The sequence below is a fragment of the Dunckerocampus dactyliophorus genome, chromosome 14, assembly GCF_027744805.1.
Source record: "Dunckerocampus dactyliophorus isolate RoL2022-P2 chromosome 14, RoL_Ddac_1.1, whole genome shotgun sequence".
Taxonomy (NCBI): domain Eukaryota; kingdom Metazoa; phylum Chordata; class Actinopteri; order Syngnathiformes; family Syngnathidae; genus Dunckerocampus; species Dunckerocampus dactyliophorus.
In genome coordinates, this window is record NC_072832.1 from 18,015,865 (window position 1) to 18,036,882 (window position 21,018).

General features: G+C 40.6%; 1 protein-coding gene across 1 annotated transcript in view; it reads left to right on the forward strand.

Moving 5' to 3' along the window:
- Positions 1-20,744, forward strand: part of LOC129194300 (cilia- and flagella-associated protein 46) — a 79,266-nt gene extending 58,522 nt beyond the window's left edge. Inside the window, exons 43-59 of the mRNA XM_054799434.1 lie at positions 443-625; positions 815-988; positions 2,169-2,266; positions 2,973-3,043; positions 5,438-5,613; positions 5,724-5,830; positions 6,178-6,251; positions 7,786-7,959; positions 9,121-9,191; positions 9,481-9,586; positions 12,391-12,493; positions 12,559-12,671; positions 16,578-16,659; positions 17,632-17,768; positions 17,858-17,962; positions 20,196-20,310; positions 20,490-20,744. Coding sequence (XP_054655409.1) covers positions 443-625; positions 815-988; positions 2,169-2,266; positions 2,973-3,043; positions 5,438-5,613; positions 5,724-5,830; positions 6,178-6,251; positions 7,786-7,959; positions 9,121-9,191; positions 9,481-9,586; positions 12,391-12,493; positions 12,559-12,671; positions 16,578-16,659; positions 17,632-17,768; positions 17,858-17,962; positions 20,196-20,305 — 1,884 coding nt within the window. The 3' untranslated portion in view covers positions 20,306-20,310; positions 20,490-20,744. The remainder of the gene's footprint in view (positions 1-442; positions 626-814; positions 989-2,168; positions 2,267-2,972; positions 3,044-5,437; positions 5,614-5,723; positions 5,831-6,177; positions 6,252-7,785; positions 7,960-9,120; positions 9,192-9,480; positions 9,587-12,390; positions 12,494-12,558; positions 12,672-16,577; positions 16,660-17,631; positions 17,769-17,857; positions 17,963-20,195; positions 20,311-20,489) is intronic.
- Positions 20,745-21,018: the final 274 nt, after the last annotated feature.

The window sequence follows — 21,018 nt, forward strand, 5'->3', positions numbered from 1 at the left end:
AGAAGAGCAACGTGACCTGCTTGAATGACTATCGCCCTATAGCACTCACTCCTATTGTTATGAAGTGCTTTGAAAGAATAGTCATGACCCACATCAAAAATACATCAAAAAATACATCAAAAAATCTCTTCTGTCTACTATATTGGGTAATACCAGTGTAAAGGTGACTATAGGGGTGTTATTTAATGTAGAGAGGGCTCTAAAGACTTAGAAGGTCGTAAACAGCTTTTCTATGCTTAAGTACAAAAATATGCGCCTTATAAATAAGGAATCCTTCTTCACAGCAATTCACTTATCACAGTCGGGTCTGGCACTAGTTAAGTGTGATAAACAAGGGATTACTGCACAGCTATAGCACACAACATCTACACTGCATTAGATAGTGTGGATTACTATATTTTGAGTGTTGCCTACACTAGCCTAGTGTCTTTTTGTCACGCAGCGAAAGAGACAAAAAGCGGAGAAGCTTTTGGCCCAAGCCAGCAACGTATTGTCTGAAGCTGTGACCTTGTGTCTTGAGCACAAGTTGTCAGCCTCCATTCTAAGCAACGCCTCTCTCAATATGCTGAATTGTCATGGCCAGTCAGATCATGAACTGGCAGGTCAATATCTCGCCTTGTTTCAGGTAAGGTTCTGTGCATCAAAAACATCTCTGTGTACAGTACTAGTATATGATAGCATTGATTCCTTACATGACCTTTTTTGCATTTTCACCAAACATCTTAATATTTGTTATTGTTGCTTTTGAAGAATGTCATTACCTACTGTGATAACCTAGTGGCCCCTTTAATCCATCATGTGTTTTTATCCCCAGAGTGCTTGTACTGTTAAAGTAATGGCTGAAGTCTTAAGTTCAGCCTGTGCTGACACCAGTGTGTCCCAGCTCGCAGCTCTACTCAGCCTTCACAAAAAACTCTATGTCTCTGAAGAGGGGAGGCCCACTAGAACGCTGGAAGGAGTGAAACATTCCCTGAACGCCATCTCCAAGGTACTGGGTCACCCACCACCCACCCTGTCTACTCATGATTAATGGATTCTGTCAAAGCTAGCCAGCCAAGTTCACTTGAGGTGGGACATGATATTGGGGATGTAATCCCCTCTGCTCCAAATGTACTTTGGACACCAAAAACTGATCAGCAGCAGAGCTGCAAATATATTTTACCTGAGTTATTTTTGTGCCACAAAACAGTATGTATGAGCTGTTCATGCTTTGTATAGTTATATGATGCTTCAAGGGCTGTACAATACAGTGGCTGGGCCTTCAGTGGGGACTTAAGTGACCTAATCCACCTCTTAATACCGCCACTAAAACGTAACTATACAAACCATCAATATAAAACAAAAACTATTACAAAAGCAAGAAACTCTTTGACTGCATCATCTGTAAACAATGCCAAACCTCGACACTATCGTTATCTGGAGCAGTTCAGAATCAGTCTTTATCTAATACTGTAACATGACAAAACATAAAAACTCACCAGAGTATGCTCCTTGGAGGCTGTAAGCCAGGTGTACCGCTCGTCAGCCCTGGTCCGGAAGTAGCAAACAAAGACAAGCTAGGTAGCTTTGGAGTTGGTTCACCTCTCCTTTCAATGCCTGTAGTTTTCCAGAAAAGTCCCATCTTTTTGCACTACAGACTCTTCTTCTTCTGCTGTACCGCCACCTTCCGCTTTTCAAACTTTGCTTTGTTTTATTCTGATCAACAAATCAGAGGACAGGAAAAATTCTGATGTCTGGCCAGCACTCCTAACTCTGAAGGCCCTGGGCAGATTAGATTGACATGGCAACACATAGAAGCTGAAGTCTGATTAGACAAAAAAACATATACATAAACATACACATACATGCACTGGAAGAAGTGCAGCCAAGATACATACACGCTGCGAAATGACGATAATAGGCTGTTGGGAATAAATTTATACAGCTTCATGGAACAAATAATTGAATTTAAATTGCAAATGTGGGTCAGTGCCTTTGATAGCGTTTAGGTCAGCAGAGAAGGCCTTGCTGACCCTGACTGCCCGCCACTGGTACAATAGGATTTTTTTGTCATGAATCCTGTATTGTTGTTTAGAATTGCAGTTAATCTTATTTATTTCTCAGAGACAGGACCTTTCCATAAATCAATGCTGTACATTATACCCTTACCACAAAAATCTGATCCACAGGCCTTCTCTCAGCTTACCATCAATCCCAACCACTTGAACCTTGTTGCAGAACTTGTGCCTGACTTGAAGATTATTTTACTTCAGCACTCTGACGACGGGTAAATTGTACATAAATACATTTTTATACTAACTGCCTTGTTTTCATCAAAGTGTTGTCCCTATCGGAACAGTATTTGTTTAGTTTATATCAGCATGGCCGCTGTGTTCAGGCCGTGCCACTAGAGGGCCGATTTGAAACTGTTGCACTTCCATTGGTAGATGAGAGAAAATGCTTGCATGCAACTAAATAATTTGTTTAGCATTTGGAGGTCTTTTATCATCGCAAGTGATGACAAAAAAGTTTATTTTGAACACATATCTCTTGTCTTAACAGTATTATAAGTCATATGATGTTTTTAAATATCCAGGCCAATGCTGAAAATTAAAACAGCCTACATTTTCATCTTGCAAAATTCAGGCTTAACAGAAAAATGTCAATACAAAGTGAGCACATAGCAGTATAAGCAGAGGCATAGTTGGATAGGTTTGGTGTGGAAGAACTTAACTGAATCATACAGTCCTGATCCAAATTCCCTTCACATACAAGAAAGTTATGTCTGGAGGGTGGAGTCTGTTGTAGTCGCAAATGGAAGAAAACTCGTTTAAAAATACGTTTTTCCATGTTTTCTTCCTATAGCGTAATTGCCAAGTGTAGCAGTATTGTTGCCCATAAAATGTACTCTATTTATAGAAAATAAATTGTACAATAAAGTTTGGATTTGTATGCATGTCCATTTTAAGTACCATTTTTGTGTTTTCTTTAAGGTCAGAACTTTATGGAGCTTTTTACAGCACGACGGAAGCTCCAGAAGATCAAAAAGGGAAGACTTCACAAAGTGTGTTTGTTCTGCTGGCACTCCTGAAATTCTGTTAAACACTCACACACTATCTCATTGGTTGTGGTGTCCCCAGGAATACCATTCATGTGACTACATCTGACTACATGTGCTATGTATTTAATAGAGAGAAATTAATTTCAGATTTAATGAAGACAAGGGGTTAGGAAGTAGAACACATAACTTGTTTTCCTTTAAAGGAAAAATGCACTTTTTTTGGAATGTTGCCCATTATCCACAATCCTTATATGAGACAAGAATGTACATGTTTTTCCCTTTTCTGTGCGGTCTAGATAACTGGATGCTGGCAGTTTTTCACTAATGCCCATAAAACCCTCTCAAAAAACATCTATAACCGCCAGCAGCACTCCATTTACATGTTGTGACCTGCATATTAACCAAGCTGTAGCCACATTGTTTTTGTAGGAGCTAACACAGAGGAACTACTTTTCTGGGGTAGATTGACTGTGTATATAGCTGTGATATCAAACACTGTGCTTCATGTATGTGCTTTGTATGAGGAATCAATATGGTGACTTACTCGATGGACAGTTGTTCGTCTGGTGCAGCTGGCCAAGGGGCGTCTTTTCCAAATTTTTATAGGTAGGTGGAAAAAAGTTTCTACCACTGCATGGTTGGATTGGGCATCGTTTGAATTTCAACCATTCGGATTTCGATTCCGGTTCCTAACGATTCTCGATTCCAAAACTGAAGAGGCAGGGTCATACAAGTTTGCACGATTGACATGGGGCACTTACCAGAGTTTTTTTTGGCTGAAAAGTCTGAACGTACCCATTAATTTTTTAATGAGATGACGGAAGTAGTTAGTTGCTATGCGCTCTGTGAAATCAATGCGCCCACAAAAGAACTTCCAGTAATGCTTAAATTGACCAAAATACCATGTTACATGTTTTCATGAATGTGCCTGTAACGATACACTTGCAGAATGTATATAAAACATTGTTGGAGGTTTTTAGTGGGGCGAGCAAGTACATCACTATCTGTATCTATATCTGTTCACCCATCCAAGTTATCTGTATCCGTATCTGTACTCAGAGTGGGCAGGGCATAACTCGGAAGTGCGTTTGGTTTATGGGTAGGGCTTATTAAATTGGTACATTATTTTCAGTCTGAAATTGACATGGATTGATCAGATGTTGCTGTGTGTATTATTTATTATTAAGCTATGTATGTACTGTGTATGTGTGTCTAAGTGAGCTGTAAGACTTTATTGTTTAATTATTTTTTAATGATCTGTGTGAAGTTGGTGATTCATGCAAACATCCAGTGATGGCAAACAGGGAAATAATCTGTCAGCCTTCTTCACTGTAGTTTTCTCAAAAGCACAGCGTTCAGTGAGCAAAGTTTTCAAGCAAAGTTTTCCAACTGACTTTATATCACCAGCCAAATTAGAAGTTAGCAAATGAAAAAAATAATACCGGCAAGTGACCGATGCAACATGAGCTTTTTACAGGTCTGTCTTGTCAAGCACACTGTGTATATAACAAAACAAGTTTACCAAGTAACTTTAGATACGAACTTAGGTGAGGAAAACCTAAAAAAAAACCCGTCCAGAGTGAAGGCAGTGACCATCTAGACAGGAGCCGTTTTCAACTCTTGTCAAATGCACCGCGTTCTCCTCTCCCTGGCTGTAGGGAGTCTGTCTAGGGAGGGGCGGTCGCTGTGTGTGATTGGCCAATCACAGAGCGTGAACAGTGAATACATAAGTAGTTACTCAATGAAGATTTTAATTAATCACGATACATTCATTACGGATAATGATGAGCAGTACTTGTTTCATACTTATCCGTAACGGATACTGGTCTAAAACGAGTATCTGGCTGATCCCTAGTTTTTAGATGTTTTTCAGAGGGTTTTATAGACAGAGTAGGTGAATTTCCATTCACTGCATTGTTAGTGAAAAACTGCCAGCACGAGTCGGCTATCTGGAAGGCACAGAAAAGGGAAAGACGTGTGTTCTTGTTTCACATAGGAATTGTAGCTGATGGGCAACATTCCCAAAAAAGGGTAGTTTTCCTTTAAACCACCACTGCATCATACCTTGCACAAAAGGCCAGCTTGCATAACTCATCACATGGAATTAGCATATTGTTTTACCTCGTCACATGACCTTTTACAGAACTAGTGTTTAAATAGCAATCATAGAAAAGGAAAAAATATATGTCTAGCCTCTTGTATAATTTGATCAGAACAGTACCCATATCATGAAACAGAGTAAAGTGAGGAATAAACAATGAGACTGGGAAAAAAAGGAGATTATAGGATACCATCGGCAGGAGCAAGCATTGAAAATGCTCACAGGGACCAATTACAAGTCCTGTACTGCATGCGTCTATGAACATGCATGTCTGACTGGGTGTCTATTTGTTGCAGGTTCCGTGACATGCTCTAGCGTGGCCAAGGTTTCTGTCTGCCCAAGGGCTCTGCTTGCACTTCAGGAGCAGACCCGGGCCTTTGACCAAGAGACAAGACATGCCCTTCTGAAGGAGGCCTTTTTATATGAGGGAAGAGGTGAAGAAGACCCTGAAGAGCATCACATTTCTGATTCAGTATGTCTCTGCTTGTCTTGTACCTTCATATTATTATCGCACAAGGCTTATGGTTTGCCTCCATTAAACTTCAGTTCTGATAAAACCATTGCTTCACCATTTGCTTTCAGAAAACTGATGCAGAAAACGTGTTGACACTTCACTTCAGAGAAATTGTTCAGCAAATGGAGGAATATTTGAATCCCCTCCTTACTCAGTTGGACTTCTCTTGTTTGAGGTATTATAAACTGTGCCACATTTGATGGCCACTTTAGGTACACCTTACCAATCTAATGAGATCCAATTCAAGATCTTTACGTAAAGAAAAATGAATAAAATATCTGCCAATAATCTGCCACAGATAATATTAAGGCACCATCAGAAAAGTATTCATTTAACACTATGTTTAATATTAGATTTTAATTCGTATAGGCCCGTGTCCTACAAACACATTCCATATTTATTGATTTGTGCAACAGTGATTGATCTTGTATTGGTTCATAAGATGGTGCAGGTGTAGGTAACTGTGGCCGATGTATATGGTTGCGAAGATATGATGATCCTCATTTGTCTCTTTCCTGACAGTTCCCAAGAGTCATCTGAACCAATCTCTGAAGAGATCCAAAGCACAATGGAAGAAAAAGTACCATCAGCCAAAGGTACAATGAGGCCTTAAAATTACTATCCCAAGGCCTTGTTATAAGGTTGAATGAAAGCCCACATTCGGAAGAAATTATGTCATATACCTTAGATCAATTCTTCCTGCGATTGTGACTTAAAGGTCCCATTTTATGTTATTATTCCATAATAGTAGTAAAAATACCAGTGACTGGAATGTCCTGCTGGGCATTTCTGTCAACTGGATGATGTGGTTCTCTGCCGGCGGTGACTTTTTGTTGTCTTGTCGACACCTCTCCAGCACCTAGGTTAGCTTCGTCAGGATCTGGTCGTGGTGCCATTTATAGTGCCCTTGAGAGCACAAAGCTTGCATTGTGGGCTTTGCAGGAACAGCCTTCTTTGTTCCCGAACAGGGAACAGGGACGTGTGTCCTAGGTGGCATGGATGGGGAAGCCAAGCCTTGCCTGTGGAATCTTCCACTGTTCTGACCAACTGATGTTGACAACTCCCCCTCAAGTTGTCCAGGTTCCTTGTTTGCCTTGAACCTTATAGAATTCCTCCATCCTCATCACCTCTGCCACCACCATCTCCATCCTCCTGGACCTGGCTTTGTACCAGAAGCAAGGCGTCTTTCCCCATTTTTGTCCTGCTCTTCCTTTCTGGACTCTCCCAACAATCTCCTGATGTTGCAGCCTACTGACCGCTCATTTAATTTTGGGTTGAGCATTCCACTTCTGGCCTGAAAGAATCTTGGCCTTCCTTACTAACAGTGTACTCTCTCAGCTCAAGAACCAGCCTGATCTTCTGTTGCATGTAGCCCTGCCTGCAGTTGTAGTATGTTCTTCCCGAAGAGGCCTAGTTCGGAGAGGCACCATGGCAGCCCCAACCACTTTCAGATAATTGAACTGGCTTTATCCATCTTACTCGCAGTGCATGTGGAGATCTAACTCATTTCCAGCTGCCGCATCACCCTCCTGTAGGGAGTGAACTGGTAGCACCAGACCTTGTACTTCCAAGGGAATTGGCTTTGGTTAATCCCCACAAAGCTGCCCGTTAGCTGATTCGTGACAGTTTCCACAGTTTTATTAGCATAGCTATGTGAGCTACAGTGCTAATATTCCAGTGACATTTTAACAGACTATGTGCTAGGTTAGTATATTCACTGGGAAAAAACACAAAATGACAATACTTACAGTCTCCACGGTAGTAGTTGACAAATAGTTGGTAGAGGTCCAAACTTTATTTTCAGATGTGGAGAAAAGCCTGCTTTTTCACTAAGTGAAAAAGGATGGAGGTATTTTGTTTATGACTTCGTGAAAACCTGGAACTTTAAAACTGATCATTTGAGTTTCTCAAAAGAGAAACAAAAGCCCAAAAGACTAATGTGCATAATTGGGACCTTTAATACAAACACTCACTGAGCACAGTCAAGAAATAACAATGAACCTATTCATCTCTTTTACTATTGAAAATTCCTGGAAAGTTGATTGTTATATTTGGAACCTAGTGAGATGTTTGGCTTTCTTTCTTAATTGAGGCCACCAGATTACACTGTGTTCATGTGCATCTTTCCAGAAAACACATCACCTCAACCAGGAGAGTTTGTGGTGTTGCTAGCTGACTGGAAGTTGATGGAGTTGCCATTGGAGGCTTTGTCTGTCCTTCAGGGAAACCTTATAAGCTCTGTGTCACGAGACTTCTCACTACAGCTGCTCCACAATCGTATGCAAAGAGAAGAGACAACCAAAGGTATTGGAACCCCAGACATGCACTAATACTGTATAAACGCTTATTGCCAAGGGACCTAAGAGGGATTGATTTAAAAGAGAAGCTCACTCCAGTATGCTGCCTCTTAAGAAGAAAAAATTACCATTAATGATATTCCTCTTTAGTCTTAGTGGGTTTTATTTCAGAGGGTTGTAAAAGTTTAAATTTCAAGAGGCATCAGTCCTTTCAGCTAAAATACATATTTCACTGTTGCAGACATGAACATTTTTAACTATTTTAAAATTTGAATTGTTTGCAACAAAAAATTACATTGCATTTGAACAAATGAACAAGGACATACAGTATAAGTATACAGTATAAGTGTGTACACTCATAATATCCTATAGATGAAAAGCTACAACCTGAAACTTTTGTCAACTGTAACAAGTGTTGGAAGTAATGGTGTGATGTACTTTCCCTCGGTAACTAATTACATGTATGCAGAAATTCCATTACCAATTCAATTACTTTTGGGGGGAAAGTAACTAGTAACTAATCTCTGTGTGGTGTTTACATGTTCTACCAGTGTGTGCGAGGGTTTTCTCCTGGTACTCCAGTTTCCTCCCACATTCCACACAAGTAGTCAGTGATCCCTAAGGGTGTCTGAGAATAATCGACTATTTGACGATTTGATTCAGAAGAGTCTGATTCGACTATCACCCCCGCAGTCGAATGATATGAAAATGTCATGTGATCAAGATTGTACCATGCTGACTACATGGACGGGTGCCCACAGCTGCTTCTGAGCATACATTTTTACATAGAACGTCTTTGTTTTTGTTATACCTAGCATATTTTGATACAAATTTAGCCTAATTTGTGTTAATAAAGAACTGAAAATGACGTGATGGCGACACATTCACCCAGCGAAGCCCAGCGTCTCTTCCCGATTTGCGGTTTGACAATAAAACTCTTGAATCTTTTGTAGTTATTATTGTAGGTGTGGTTTAACATATTACACTTGACAAGAGTTTTTGGATAATTAATTCTGGCTGTAATAGCAGGAGTGAGAAACATTTTTAGAGGGGTTTAACTTCAAGAAAAGTTCTTTAGCCACACAGAAATGCAGATAATCTGAAAGTCACAATGTTGTGTTATGTAATGGAGCCTATGCAATCTATTATTTCTGCTTCCTGTTTGTAGCAGTGGAAAAGGAATCCAAAGGTGGTAAAGGCATTAAGGGGAAAGCCGATCAAAGCCAACCCATCAAAGCAGTGAGTAAACTGATCTGGGCCTGCTAGATAGTGACATTAAAATTATTTTTACCTACTGTTGGTCCAGGTAATTATTGAAGCTCCTCCACGCTCTCTTTTTAGTTTATCAGTCATTTGCATAATGTTTCAGAAAGATCACATTTCCTGTCCTCTGAACTTCTGTTTACAGATTTTGTTACTTTTAAATGTCTCCCAGTCGGTATTCGATAATGTATGCAACAGCGCTGTCTGTTTGTTGGACTTCCTAGGTTTACATTTTATATCTTATACTATTTTCAAATGTACCCAGATGGCAACCAGTCATGCTCTACCTGCTCACACCTTCCCAGTGGACACACGGAAGTTGAAATGCATCTTTAATGACAAAGATATCATCCACACTTCTAGCAACTTTGGTGAGTAAAAGCTGATGCAAAGCAGTTTTTGAATATTACTAAAAATTCACATTATGATCACTTGCACAGTTGAATTAAGAGGTGTAACACCACTGTTGCCTTAACAATTATAGCGATGCTTAGTTACGATTGACAGGTGTACTCCCTGGGAGTTTTGTGAACTGCTGCCATCTGGGCTGTGACATCACGCCAAGGATGCTTTCCGGCAACCAGACTGAATTCAACCAAACACAGCCATGAATGCATTGAAAAACAAAGAAAGTGGCATATTCACAACAATAACACAAATAACATTCACTGATATTGTGTTGTGATGACTATAATATAACACACACAAACAACAGTATGTTGTTTAACTGGCAGTGATTGACACTGACAGCTCTGTGCAGACTGCAAGATGGAGAACCAGTGATCAGGGATCGCTGTTTAGCTAGCCCTGGCTTGAAAACTCATATTATTATTCTAAGATTTGTAGAATATATCTATTTAAAAGGATATTGATTTACTTACTGAAGCTGACAGATCGACTGCAAGACAGGCTACAAGACGAGTGACAGCAGCCCATGTTTAGTTAGCAATTAGGCATGAAAGCCCATATTATTTTAAGATTGATGCAATATTAATAGAGAATATTAGTCGAAAAAATGTACATTTCCTTACTGCCACCTTGGAGCACTTTTCCACAGTCAAACGTTTTCTGGGTTTTATACTTTTTAATTTACATGCATCTGTGTCAGTGCTTCCCCGGTCTCTGGTTTCAGTGACGAAAAGTATCAAAAACTGTAAATATTTCAACATTTGAGCACCTAGCACAGGAAATACGTCTTTCAATGTCATTTTTCACGATGAAAATAACATTTGTCTGAGCTTTTTCTAATGTTCATTTGCACTTCTATGGTGATGGCTTGATCCTTTTCTTGGTCGCACTGCTGCTTGGGAGACATAATGATGTCCAAAATTTTTTTATAGGCGTTTTCTTAACACTGTACAAACCAGAAATAAGGACCAATAAAATAACCTAAAACAAGTCAAAGTGAATAAGTTGTCCAGAATAAGTACTGTATATTTTGAGCCTTGATCTGAGGAGGGTAAAAGAGTCAGTACTGCAAAGGTCAGGGGGTAGTGACTTCCAAAGGTGAGGGCCTGAACAGCGGAAGGTTCTGTCCCTCATGGTGGACAGACGAGAAGAGGGGATATTCAGATGGAGGGATGATGAGGATTTGAGGGAGCAGCAGGGTGTGGCAATATGGAGCAAGTTGGAAAGATATGGCTGTGCTAGGCTATGAAAAGTCTTGAAAGTAAAGAGAATTATTTTATTGGTATTGAACGAGGAGCCAGTGGAGCTGCTGCAAGACCGGGGTAATGAGCTGGATGGACGGGGTTTGGGTAATTATACGGGCAGAAGCTGAAGATTGAGAATTGACTTATGGGGGAAACCAAACAGGAGAGAGTTTCAGTAGTCCAGAGGGGAGGTGATTCATGTTACTTAGATGGAAGTAGGCCGACGGGGTAGTGTTGTTTTTGTGAGCTTGAAAAGAGATCCTGTTGTTCAAGATGACACCCGGACTCTTAGCTTGAGGGGAGGAGGAAACGGGGGAATTATCAAGTATGCTGCAAAAATTCTTGACTTTCGACTTGGACCAGTGTGGACTTGGTACTTACAAATAGGATTTTGGTTTTATCACCGTTGAGTTGTAAGAAATTGGATGAGAACCACCGCTTGAGTTCAGAGCGAGGAAGGTGGAAGAGTGGTGGGTTTGGTGGACAGGTAGAGCTGGCTGTCATCCGCGTAGCAATGAAACTTTGTGTTAACTTGAGGAAAATATTGCCACGAGGTAGAATGTAGATGATGACGAGCAAGATTCCTATGATAGAGCAATGGGGCATGCTAGAGGAAACAGCGGATGGAATTAGGATGATCTGAGTGGTAAAAACTGACTGCGGCCGGAGAGATATTATCAGAACCATTGGTGAGGTGTGTCTGTTATTCTCTGTTAAGGAGGACGGTGTGCACAATGGTGTCATAGGCTGAGGACAAGTCTAGGAGGGTAAGGATGTTGAGAAGACCGGAATCAGCTGCCAGGAGGAGGTCGTTAGTGATTTTCAAAAGGGCTGTTTCGGTAGGGTACTATGGAGTTAGCGGAAAACAGACTGGAATTATTTGTATAAGTTAAAGGTTTAGGTGGGAATGTAGCTTGGAGGTGACAGTCTTTTCAATGATTTTGCAGAGGAATGGAAGATTGGAAATGGGAAAAAGGTTATTAGAATTATTTGGATTTTATTTGGTTTTTTCAGTATTCAGTAAACGGCAATGTTTTTCTTCCTCGGTGTAGCTGTGCAGGCACACACTATTGGTCATCTTGCGAGGCCGGGTGCATGTCTCCACAATCGATTAATCTAAAGATTTATTGCTGATTATTATCGATACAGGAATATCGGCTAATCCGAATCATTCCTTCGTCAGATCGGATAGCCAGTCGCATCGGTTTATCGTTGAACAACTTTAGTTGAATACACACTGCATTGTGACAAATAGAAAACAAGTTGCTGATAAATAGTACCAGCAGTTACATTAGTGCTTGCATGGGTGGTGTGCATGCTGTAGACAAGAATAGTCCTTTTATAGTGCACTGATTTATTTCCAGTCCATGTCCCCTTCTTAACTGTCAGAATCCGAAAGTGTTTTTCTGTCCATAATTGACAGCCTTGTATTTACATTAGTTACAAATTCCTACCTACTCTTAACACCTATACACTTTCTGCATGTAGATGTAGTTTGTAATTGGTGTGCAACTGTTGTACAGAAGGGACCACTCTTGGTGAGAAGACGAAGATGAAGTGGGAAGCTCGGGGCCAGCATTTTAACCCTCTGTTAGCAGGCTTTGTGGGCATCAAACAAACTCCCAGGTGTGAGTCTTTACACGCAACATGTGGCGATGCACAAGTCTAATCTCATCCCTCTTTCTTACAAGTTTGAGTGAGATAGAGAAGATACTGTGCAGATGCAGTGGGTTCATGTACCTGGGAATGGAACGCTTTTGGGCTCACATTACACCTGCTAAACTCGCGGCCCTCAATCTGTCAGGTACAGTTTACTCACACGCCACACCTCAAAGCAGTCATTATTAATGTACTTGACCATAACAAAAAATATTTCACACACCACCTCTTGATCTCATCCTTGTCTTTCACTAAAGTACATTTTAAACATCTAGGTCTATTCACAAAAAAAACCTGAGCGATTGAAATGCTAATGTGCCAGCTGAATGATGATTAATCATTCAAATCCTTGTACCTTCAAAATGCAATAGCTTTGCAATGAGGTGGTATCCTCTAAGGCAGGGGTTATCAAACTTTTTGGGACTCGGGGCCCCTTACATTAGCAAATTCTTCCATTTTTACTAGATGTTATGTTATGTTATGTTATTCTTCGTTTATCTCTAACATTAATGTAACATTACTGACACCTATTGACCAGTTTAGAATATTACATATCATCATAGCGTCTTTGAATGCATCTCCTGAATGCCTTATATTTGTGTTTTGCTTCATGTAGTCACGTTTTTGCTTGAAAATGCTCAATTTAGGCAAAAAACACATAACATTTTTTAAAATTTTATATATTTTTGGAAAAACTGTGATAAAATAAAGCTGCAGAATTTGAAGCGCAAAGTGGCGAGGGATGACTGTGTATTTCAAATATTTCAACCTAAATGCTTTACACCGGATTCATATCAATTAACTTGAACAAATTTTCATTTTCAAGAAAGCAAAAATTTGAAAGCTTCCATAAAATGAACATTAACAAGACTGGAACTGTCCAAATGAAAAAAACAGTGAGTATCTGCTGTGACCACCGTTTGCATCAATCCTATACTCCTATACTATACTCCCATGCAGTGTATCCAAAATATGCTCAATGGGGGACATTTCTGGTGAGTATGCTGGCCATGCAAAAACTGGGATGTTTTCAGCTTCCAGGAATTGTGTACAGATCCTTGCAATGCGGGGTCATGCGTTATCATGATGCAACATGAGGGGATCTGTTGAGGATGAATGGCACAGCAACGGGCCTCAGGATCTCGTCGTGGTATCTCTGTGCAGTCAAAATGCAATCAATAAAATGCACCTGTGTTGCAAATCAAGTGGCCCATTGTGGCGGTGCCGTTACAGTATGGGCAGGCTTACGTTATGGACATCGAACACAGGTGCATTTTATTGATTGCATTTTGAATACACAGAGATACCGTACAACAGCTGAGGCCCATTCTTGTGCCAGTCATCCACAACCACATGTTGCAGCATGATAGTGCATGACCTCATGTTGCAAGGATCTGTACACAACTCCTGGAAGCTGAACACATCACAGTTCAGCTAATTAAAAATGGGAGTCAAAACGGAAGTGTTGCGATAGTATTTTTGTTCAATACCGTATATTTACAATAATGTCAGTTTTAAATTCGCTAACCCTAATGTAAGTTTGAGGTATTGGCTCAGAATGTTTTATTTTATTGGCTTTATTCATATTTATGCATTTTTACGCCATAACTCAATTTATTGTAAAAATTTATTGTAAAAAAAAAAAAAAAATGTGTGGACCCCCAACCTATGTTTTGCAGACCCCTAAGGGGTCCCTGTACCACAATTTGAGAATGCCTACTTGAAGGTAGAGTGGAACCTTGTTTATTGTCATTCATTCATTCTAGAAGGTCTGACCGCAAATCAGTTTTTCCCATAAGAAATAATGTACAGTCGACCCTAGGATTCAATATTAACAAACTAAATATTTTCGTAGTTAGAGCATACAAAACGTTTATGACTTAACAAATATGTTTTTTAACATTATTAAAGCCCTGTTGAAATGAAATAAAACCCAAATAGGCACCTTTACACACCCATTAGGCTTTGTTTACACCACTGTGCGCAGGCTACGGGATCACTGCAAGGACATAAGAGACGGCCACCGCTAGCATAGCAAGCTACCGAGCTAACTAGTTAGCCTTTCCAATTGACATGTTCTAAACTTAAGAAACTCTTTCAAACCGAGTGGGGAAGAAGGACAAAGTAAGAAGCCAAAAACGTACTCTTCCGCATGGAATAGGAGGAGAACTTTTTTTCACTCTTATGTCGAACATGCCATGGCTGACTCCATGCAGTGGTAAGGTAATGTAATTTCACGTCATGTCTCATCAGTGTAACATTACTTGTGACCAGAATACTACATCTAACTTGTCTTTCAATATTTTTGACAGATTATAGACCATAGTCAACCATAAAACACTCATAATTCATGAATACATTTTTGAAAAACGTGATAAGAATGAGGGAGCAATGTTCGAACCGCGGTGGAGCAAGGGACGACTATAAATCCAATTCATCTGTTCCAGAAAGCCAAAAATGTTCACACAAAACATGTTTTTATAGTTTTACAATTGTAGTTTTACATGCAGAAACAATGTGAAATGCATACACATACATATAAATGATAAATGAAAGGGATAAATAAACAAAGGTTACGTTTAACTTAATTGAAGACATGATTCTGGAAGGCACGATGTGGCAGAGATCAACCACCACCGTATTCCTGTTTTGCCTTGAGTTTTTTCTTGAATTCAATAGTCTTTCTCACCTCAGTAACCCAAAATAGAGCCAAAGAAAGTTGCAAGTGCATTTGGACTAGAAAAACATGGTGAACTCAATAAATAACTCATGGGAAAACAGGAAGGTGGTGGTGGTGGTTGATTTTGCTGCCACATCGTGTCTTTGGGAACCATCATATCTTCAGTGAATGTAAAAGGAACCTTAAATGTTCCTTTATCACTTATATCTACGTAGAGTTGTTTTATGCATGTAACACGATAATTGTAACACTATAAAAACATGTTTCGTGGTAACATTTTTTGCAGTCAACCAGCTGATTACATCATAGCTGACTTGTGATTCCGGTTGCTAGTTTGTTAGCTAGCTAATAGGATGCTAACAACGTTTTTTGATGAAAAATACATTGAAAACACAGTTGGACTCATGCAGTGTATTAATAATACAACAAGATGAGCTTGATATTCTACACTAACTGGGGAATGAACGCAAACCAAAGCAAAATTGATAGGTACATTTTTTACATAAACCGAAAAACACGCTAACCAGGGCAGACGCTCACCGAGGTTTCACTGTACTGCTTAAATATAGCTCTTTAACACTTAACTTTTACAGTATGTGAAAATGTCAGTACCCTTTTTGCCCCAGAGAAGTACAACCAATTACCCTTGGAGTTCAATAATTTGCAATATGGCCTACTGTATATTTCAATTGTACAGTACCTTGAGGAAATGAAATGGCCTATACTCAAATTTACTATTCTCAAAGTCCCCACTATAAAAGGCTTATTCCATTTGTTCTATGAGCAAATGATTCTAATAGTGTCATTGACAGGGTGTCAGGTTGGTCGTCCGCATGCCCTCAAGACAGACATGTGTGCCACCCACTAGCGTTGCATTAGTGCTGCTAAGTATAGTGTGACTGACACAATGCTCTTTTCATTCCATCTGTTTTTCCACCAAACACCACAGACAATTCTGGTCTGCATATCACGAGGGGATGTGTGGATTCGAAGAAAAGTACTATTTAAACAGCACCACCGGCACTCTAGCCTTTTGTTATTGTGTTGCCATTTGTTAGCCATTGAATATTATTTCATACGTGGCTCTCAGTGCAGCATGCTTTCAACAGCAACGCATCTCCAGAGAAGAAAATGTCCGAGAGCTGCACAGTTAAGGCACCCAATGGCTGCAAAGGATTTTCATCCAAGTACTAAAATTATTACCAGTACCACTATTATAATTCAAATTAATTTATTTCCTGAGTGGTGAATTCTGTACTTGTGTGAAACCTCTTAAATTAAAACTGAAAGGGTAAATAAAAACAAAAAATATAAAAACTCTCTCACTTGTATGTTGGGAGACAGTGACAATGATGTTTCTGTCCTCTTCAGAGTGCCAGATGGTTGTCCTCTTTGATCTGGTCCAGTGCAACACCAAAGGCCAGCACTTCTCAAACTTTGACATTCACAAAAGGTAAAATTAACATTTTTAAATGAAAACTAGGGATGCTCCGATCATTCAGCCACGGATCAGTATCGGCGGTATCCATGAAAAATCACGTGATCGGTAAACGTCTTTCAACGCCAATCACAACAGCCCATCATCACCTGTGGCTAACACTATTGCAGACCGCAGCGATCCCTTCATGCAAGTATTGTCTTTCCCTAACTAACGTCTTGGGCAGCGTCACCCTCCTTCATTTTCCTTCACACTGTGCAGGCGTGCCAAAACAAAAACAATCATGTCTGCCGTGTGGAGCTTAACTGCCAACACATGACACGAAATCTATCTTGTGGGGGTACCATGCTAAAAAGCTTTAATACAGCAGTTGAAGAACCGACACACAAACACCTGATGGAGTATGGTGTGTTTTCGAGGCTCACGGTGTAATCATCAGGCAAACGGCAGCTAACGCAGCCATGTGGACACATCGGTATGTGTGTGACAGTCAGAAGGCTAAGCTAAGTAATTGAATTCATCGGACGAGATGACCAGCCTTTCCCAGTGGTGAAGACACCGGGTTGGCCGAGTGCTCTCTCACTTACCTGGAAGTGCTGCTAGAAGGCCAACAATGTACTCTCACATCCAAAGTCTCCTGCAAGAAGGCATACTTTTATGGTTCCTTTTTTCCTTGGACCTTGGAACTGTCCCGACTTTTCCCCTTTATACAGCAACCCTGGCCAATAGCACACATCATTAAAAAATTCAAAAAGGTATAATTAATCCATGTGACAGGTATCAGTATGATGATCGGTATGGGAATCAACAGCATAAAACCCTGATCGGAGCATCCCAAATGAAAACAAAATACATTCATTTTCCCTTTTTGATTGATAGCTTGTCTCACTAACTCCCGTTTCGGTGTGACTGGTCCTGTATGACTAGTATTGGCCCCATGCGTGCTCTTTTACTCTCACACTTAACCTTGCTCCTTTCTTCCTCCAGGGCTGGACGGTGCACCTTCGAGAAACCCTTGGAGGTCGCTCTGTTGATGAGCTTGATTGGTGTCGGTTGTATTGTCCTCAATCAGTGGCACAGCAGCCTTGAACAGAACTCTCAGTACATGACTAACTTTTTGGATGGTACGTTAGCATGACTAGATTTTCCTCACACGGTTTGGTTGTCATGGCTTTGGGAATTTTATATGAATAACTGAGTCTGTATGATATAGATTTTCTGAGCCTCAAACAGACATCTGGGCAGACTGTCCATTTCCTTAGGCGGGATATTCACTCTGCAGAAATATCACATGACCACAAGGACACTGGATTAAATGGTAGAGTGCATTCTATTCTCCACTTCACACAAAGTGTTCCTGTGTCTACAATCCTGTGCATATATTTAGCATCTAATTTTTAGAAACATCCCAGTTTTTCTACAAGGACAAAAAATCAACACCGATTCGAATATTACTACAGGTAGTCCTCGATGTTGCGACGTTTTGTAGTTACGAACACGCTCCCATAAATTAATTAAAAACTTTGGTCTGAAAACATGAGACTCCCTGGAGAACTAGTTAAAGTGCGCACCAGGGGAAGAATATGCGCCATGCGCAGCACAAAAATGCGGTGCGTGTCGTGCTGTGCAGAAGAATAGAGTGTGCGCCTGCTCAACCACACTGAGGAAGAATAACATTGCTTATCATTTAACTTTTTGGACTTAATTTTGTCTCACAGCCACCAGTCTTCGTCGCTCTTTCCAACCACTCAACTCTTGCGACCATCCATCCATCTTCTATACCACTTCATCCTCATTAGGGATAGAATGAGTTCGGACTGGTCGCCAGCCAATCGCAGGGCACATATAGACAACAACCATTCACACTCACATTCATACCTATGGACAATTTAGAGTCGCCAATTAACCTAACATGCATGTTTTTGGAATGTGGGAGGAAGCCGGAGTGCCCGGAAAAAACCCACGCGCACACGGGGAGAACATGCAAACTCCACACAGAAATGCCCAGGGGAGAATCGAACCAAGGTCTTCCCGATCTCCAGGCTGTTCCTGTATTGGCCAACATGCTAACCACTAGACCACCGTGCAGCCCCTCTTGCGACCATCATTAAGGATAAATATTATTGAATGCTAAGGAATTCTAGAGGCATCATGGATTTTAATCACTGTTACAAGGGGTTCTGGGAGGAGAAGAGGAAGTTATCCTTCCCGACTAGCTTGGTACAATATTTTAAGAAGGTAGAAAGACGTGCAAGACAACCACAGGGATAAAATGGTTCTCTTTTCATTAATATTTCATTTAATTTTTGTATTTACCGTTTCGGACTATAGAGTGCACCGATATATAAGCCGCACCCACTAAATTTAAAGAGAAAAAAAGATTTGTACATACTGTAAATAGGCCACACCGTCTGCAAGTGTCTACATTGTAACATGGGATATTTAGCACACAGAAAGATTTTTTTAACTTTTAATCAAATTAATGCTTTTTTCCAAGCAGTACGGAACAGTGCGTGTAAAACACCTGATGAAAGTAGCCTACCAGAAAAGTCATTCATCGCTGTCCTCGTCCTCCTCCTGGGGACTAACACCACTAAAGTGGTCTTCTTCAGTGGCACACACCCTTCAGTGCCAGTTTCTCTCCCATTCCTTGTCGCTCCCAGGTAACCCCCCACCTGAGGCAAATCAGCCACCGAGCCCGTGCAGCCTCCCCAGCACAAAGCAGTCCAGTCCCCGAAACCATGCCAGGCCTGAGCAAAAGCCGCTAGATCACCCTGAAATCCGCATCACATGGACCTCTCCATGCGTTCTGCATGACGAGTAGTGATGTGCGGATCGATACTGAAATATCTATACCGCCAATACCAGATCTTTAGGCTCTAAAATCGATTCTCTGATGCCTAAATATTGTTGCTTTGATACTTCAGTCATTTGAGAAAATGTTTTTCAGTACAGGAACACAGTTAAAAGTAACTAAATTATTGAAACCTTATCTAAATGTTATGCAGTTGTTTAAAATAACTGCATAAATTACACTGATGTCTTATTTTCTTTATTTTATGAGCTATGCTATCAGATTGGTATCACCCATACCAACCTGAAGTTTACTTAGTATCGAATCAGAAAAGAAATCAGTGGTATCGCGCATCATTAATGATGAGCGTGCGCCCGAACTGCAAAATGACTGCTCTGAAGTACACCAGGTGTCACGAGACCAGAACGTGGCCACAAATTAGCCACATAAGCCGCAGGGTTCAAAGCATGAGAAAAAAAAATGGCTTATACCCTGGAAATTACGGTAATCTTTTTATGACCATATTTTATATGTCGTTCATTTGTTCTGTGTACAGTATGAGCGACAGGAGTTAGTTTCTGTATAATTACGGGGTAAGTTAGGACTTTCACAAAAACTCGACGTACATCACTGTCATCAATTACATCACTAACAACCCAAGGACCACCTGTAATAATAAATGTAACTACACTCGATACAGAATTAGCTGTGTCAGAATCACACTTTATCGGAACTAATTCGTTTTTTTTTCTTTTAGATCACTCTGGTGTCAGTGACCCGAAAGAAGATATTCAGCACAAACCTGTTCTGAGACCTGCAGCCTTCAACTGCATCCTTTATGGACTCCCTCTCATAATCGGCACATGAAAACAGTAAGAACTTTCATGAGCACATTAACGCTGGGTTTCCTCACGTTAAGAAGCTACATATTATTTTTGAAATGTCATGAGAATACAGTAATCAGTAATTGCCACTTTGTGCTTGGAATTTCATGGCTTCTATCTATCATGGTATCTATCATCCTTTTTTCTATGTCGCTTATCCTCATTAGGGTCGCGGGGGGATGCTGGAGCCTATCCCAGCTGACTTTGGACACATAGACAAACACTGACCGTCCATATGGACAATTTAGAGTCACCATGTTTTTGGAATTTGGGAGGAAAGCGGAGTACCTGTAGAAAACCCACGCACGTACGGGAGAACAGGCAAACTCCACAAAGAGATGCAAGCGAAGATTTGAAACCAGGTCTCCTGACTGTGTGGCCAACATGCTAACCACTCGGCCACCGTGTGGCCCCGACGGTTTTTCAGAAGACACGCAGACACGTTGTTTTTGTGTTATCAAGTACATATATTGGCATTAACCTTGGTCAGCTTGTCAATAATGCATGCTCCTTTCTGCTTCTGTATTGCATTTTTAATTTTAAAATAAAAGTCATATTTGTTACGTTCTGTGTTGTCGCTCTGCTGCCGCCTGTCTGCCTTATCCTTGCAGTACACTGCTGCCCTGCAGAAGGTGGAGCTACCTGCACACACCTGCATCCAATTCTCCTCCTGGCCTTCTTGAGCGCGGCAGACAG